The following is a 4,480-nucleotide window of genomic DNA, read 5'->3' as shown; positions in this document are numbered from 1 at the left end:
GGAGTTGTTATCAGTGTTCAAATGTGTTACCTGTTCAAATGTGTTAAGAGTTACGTTCTGTTTGGGGCTATTGTGTACTTTGGGTTGTGTTAGGGAGGGATTGTGTGTGTTTGTGTGGGGTTGTTTAGTGGGAGTGGCTGTCACCATGACTCTGGGTGATGTGTGTGGAAAAGGGGCTTGGTGACAGCGCTTGTAAGTGTGTGGAGTTTGATGGCTTGTTCTCCGAGCAATAAACTGATGTAAAAGAAGAACACTGCCTCCTACTGGTCAATCGAGAAGATTGCACTCATTTACCGAGACGCTCGGGGTCGTGCGGTGTATGGGGCACGAGCGCTCTCCCTCGCTACCAAGTATGGCAATAGCTGCTAGCATCCTGCTAACCGTTTAGTTTAGGGCCAGTGCTTGCTAGAGTAGCTTAGCTCCAGCAAAAACCCACCAGTCGTTACAATATGAAGCTGTAGACAGTAGATGGTTAGCTTAGCTCAGCAAAAGACTGAAAAAGCAACTAGCCTTGCTCTGTCTGTGAGTTACAAACCCCACACTTCCAGCACCTACTGAACTCTGTTATATATTGTTTCTTTTAACCTTTATAAAATCAAGGTGTAGAAATGACTCATCATGGTTTTATAGGGGTTACGTGCAAGGCTGGGTGCAGTGACTTCCTAGATTCCTGTTCTTGCCATAAGTTTGCCTGGCAACCAGCAGGGACTACCTATTGACAGTCTTTATGCCAAGCTAAGCTAACCAGTGCTGACTGTAGATCTGTATTTAGACATGCATGCTGTCAACGTTCTCTCCTAACACTTAGCTAGAAAGCCAGTGTTTTTACCAAACCAACCATTAATTTCGGGTGTTTCACTGACTTATAAATGAGTAACTGGTTATGTAAAGTATATGACCAGCGTAACTGTGGGTCCTTTATCAGCTGACTCCAGGTAAACTGCTTGTGCTCATCAGCAGTAGCATTACAACCACCATCAGGTAAAGTGAATAATATTAATTATCTCACTACAATGGCAGCAAGAGAACCGTCAGTCGTTGAAGGCAATGTTTTAAAAACTGGCAAGGATTGGAATGACTTTGACAATTGGGTTAGAGCACAGGTGTCAAACTCAGGCCCGCGGGCCAGATTTGGCACGTTGTGTAATTATATTTGGCCCATGAGATCATATCAAATGTGTATTAGAGCTGGCCCGCCAGTATATAGCGTATACACCGCTAATACCACAAATCCCAGAATGCTTTGTTAGTGCGTTGGCGCGTTAGTTGAGACCGCCAAGCGCTCCCTCCTTTTCTGTTGACAATCATTAGCATCCATGCTACCAGTCACCTCGGACAAAATTTATCCACCCCTCCCCAAAAATGGACAAACGAAAGATGGAAAACAGGAGCTTTCAAGACAGGTGGGGGGCAGATTATATGTTGACGAACATAAAGGACAGACCTGTTTGTCTTGTGTGCGGAGTCACCATGGCTGTAACGAAAGAATATAACCTAAGAAGACTATGAAACGAAACACCACGACAAGTACAAAGACCTGGACGTAAAGCACAAGGTCCAGAAGGTAGAGGAGATGAAAAAAAGTCTGGTTTCACAGCAGACTATGTTCTCAAAAGCAAAATCACGAAGTGAGGCTGCTGTAAAGGCTAGTTTTACTGTGGTAGCAGAGATTGCAAAATCAGCCCGGCTCTTTAATGAGGGCGAGTTTGTCAAAAAGTGCATGGTCAAACTGCATGGCGACATCGTGTGCCCAGATAAAAAGCAAGCATTTTTAAATGTGAGCCTGAGCAGAAACACTGTGGCTGAGCGTACATGTGAGCTCACCACCAATCTACACGAACAGCTGATGGAAAAAGGAAAAGATTTTATCGCATACTCTCTTGCTGCGGATGAGAGCTGTGACACATCTGATACTGCCCAGCTGTCAATCTTCATCTGTGGCGTGGACTCGAGTCTGTGCATTACAGAGGAACTTTTGGGATTAAAATCAATGCATGGCACAACTACAGGAAAAGAAATCTTTGAAGAGGTATCCAAATGTGTAAATGAAATGAGGCTGCCTTGGGATAAACTTGTTGGACTGACGACAGATGGTGCGCCCGCGATGTGCGGTCAAAAGAGTGGACTGATGGGCAGGATTCGGGAGAAGATGCGGGAGAACCATGCAGGTGAGCTTACAGTTTATCACTGCATCATACACCAGGAAGCGTTGTGTGGCAAAGCCCTGAAAATTGAACATGTTATGAGCACCATAACACGAGTAGTTAACTTCATAAGAGCCAAAGGTTTGAATCACCGCCAGTTCAAGTCTTTTCTGGAGGAATTTGGCTCGGAACACACAGACATCCCCTATCACACAGACGTGAGATGGCTAAGCCGAGGAAAAGTACTGAACAGATGTTTTGAGTTGCGTGAGGAAATCTGTCAGTTTGTGGAAAGCAAAGGGAAAGACACAACAGAGCTCAGGGATAAAAAGTTTCTGTGTGACATCCTGACCCATCTCGATGTGCTCAACCTGCCGCTTCAGGGGCGGGGCCACGTCATCACAGACATGTACGCTGCGGTGAGGGCTTTTATGACCAAGTTGTGCCTGTGGGAGACTCAGATGCTGCAAGGAAACTTGGGTCATTTTCCTTGCTGCCAAACCATGGAAGAGCAGATATCTCTTGTTGCCTAGTGCACAGTTTGCTGAAAAACTCAGCATACTCAGCGCCGAGTTTACCCGGCGATTTGCCGACTTTGAAGCCCAGAAATGCAGATTTGAACTGCTCAGTAATCCGTTTGCGGTTGACGTGGAAAGCGCACCAACCAACCTCCAAATGGAGCTTATTGAACTCCAGTGTAGTGACACGCTCAAGTCAAAGTATGACTCTGTGGGTGCTGCACAGTTTCCATGTTTCCTCCCCGACACACTGCCCCACCTCCGTGCCAAAGCTGCTCAAATGCTCTCTATGTTCGGCAGCACATATCTATGTGAGCAACTGTTCTCTTTGATGAAGATGAACAAAACACCACTCAGGAGTCGTCTCACTGATGAACACCTTCTCTGCACTCGCATCTAAGAAGAGATGTCAGGTATCTGGCTTGAGCCAATGTGCATCAGAGTGTAGCAAATTGAGCTTGAATGAATGTTGTCTTTATGCACTTTTTCTACTCCAAGGCAAGGACTGTTAATAGATGAAAGATTGCATTTTCATTGAAGGAAATTATTATTTTTGGTTGTTTTGTTGTTGGCCTGTGAAAAAAGATTTACATTATTAAAAAGGAACTCAAAAGGCTACAGATAGAGACATAAGAAACGAATACCATATTTCATTATTTCAAATTTAATTTCTCATGTGTTTATAATATTAAGCTTTGCTTGTTCCAGATTCAATGTTTATGCAAAACTAAAGTTTGTTTCCATATGAAAATGTTCAACATTACATATCTGGAGAGAAGGAAAAACATGCACAATTGCAGTCAATTTTTCAATAAATATTGAGTTTGGCCCACGACTTCGTCCCAGTTTTTAATTTTCGCCCACTGTGAATTTGAGTTTGACACCTCTGGGTTAGAGCATGTCTCAAACTATAGGTCTTGATGGATGGATGAAAGATCCCATTTTGGTTGAATCTTTGTTCAAAATAGAGAATGAGAAATACTGGACAGTAGTCACTATGAAAAGAAGCATTTAGCACCTGGACAACATGCCAGTGTTGAATGACACACTGAATAATAAAATTATTATAGAATTATACTCAATTATTAGGCCCGAGCCCCCACCGAAGGTGAAGGCAAGGGACTATTATAACCGCTCTATATGCAGAAACCCACTAACCGGGTCAGAGTCACTAACGGACCACTAAACAGTGACCCGGACCCCACCATGACGTGGGGATGCGCGAGACCTTTCCGAAAATATATATATTGGGGGTGCTGAAAAAAACGCTATATTGTTATCGTTAGGATTATTTATTAGGCCCGAGCCCCCACCGAAGGTGAAGGCAAGGGACTATTATAACCGCTCTATATGCAGAAACCCACTAACCGGGTCAGAGTCACTAACGGACCACTAAACAGTGACCCGGACCCCACCATGACGTGGGGATGCGCGAGACCTTTCCGAAAATGTATATATTGAGGGTGCTGAAAAAACGCTATATTGTTATCGTTAGGATTATTTATTAGGCCCGAGCCCCCACCGAAGGTGAAGGCAAGGGACTATTATAACCGCTCTATATGCAGAAACCCACTAACCGGGTCAGAGTCACTAACGGACCACTAAACAGTGACCCGGACCCCACCATGACGTGGGGATGCGCGAGACCTTTCCGAAAATGTATATATTGAGGGTGCTGAAAAAACGCTATATTGTTATCGTTAGGATTATTAGGCCCGAGCCCCCACCGAAGGTGAAGGCAAGGGACTATTATAACCGCTCAATATGCAGAAACCCACTAACCGGGTCAGAGTCACTAACGGACCACTAAACAGTGAC

At 44.5% G+C, this 4,480-nt stretch overlaps 1 protein-coding gene across 1 annotated transcript; it reads left to right on the top strand.

Moving 5' to 3' along the window:
* Positions 1 to 1,362: 1,362 nt before the first annotated feature.
* LOC113144121 (general transcription factor II-I repeat domain-containing protein 2-like) lies at positions 1,363 to 3,062 on the top strand. Its single transcript, XM_026329864.1, is given in 3 exon segments — positions 1,363 to 1,502; positions 1,504 to 2,664; positions 2,666 to 3,062. Coding segments are annotated over 3 exon segments (1,698 nt in total).
* The last annotated feature ends 1,418 nt before the right edge of the window (positions 3,063 to 4,480 follow it).

This window comes from Mastacembelus armatus, chromosome 10 (assembly GCF_900324485.2).
Source record: "Mastacembelus armatus chromosome 10, fMasArm1.2, whole genome shotgun sequence".
In the NCBI taxonomy this organism is placed as follows: Eukaryota; Metazoa; Chordata; class Actinopteri; order Synbranchiformes; family Mastacembelidae; genus Mastacembelus; species Mastacembelus armatus.
Note: the sequence above shows the minus strand (reverse complement) of the source record. Positions and strands in the feature narration are given on the sequence as shown.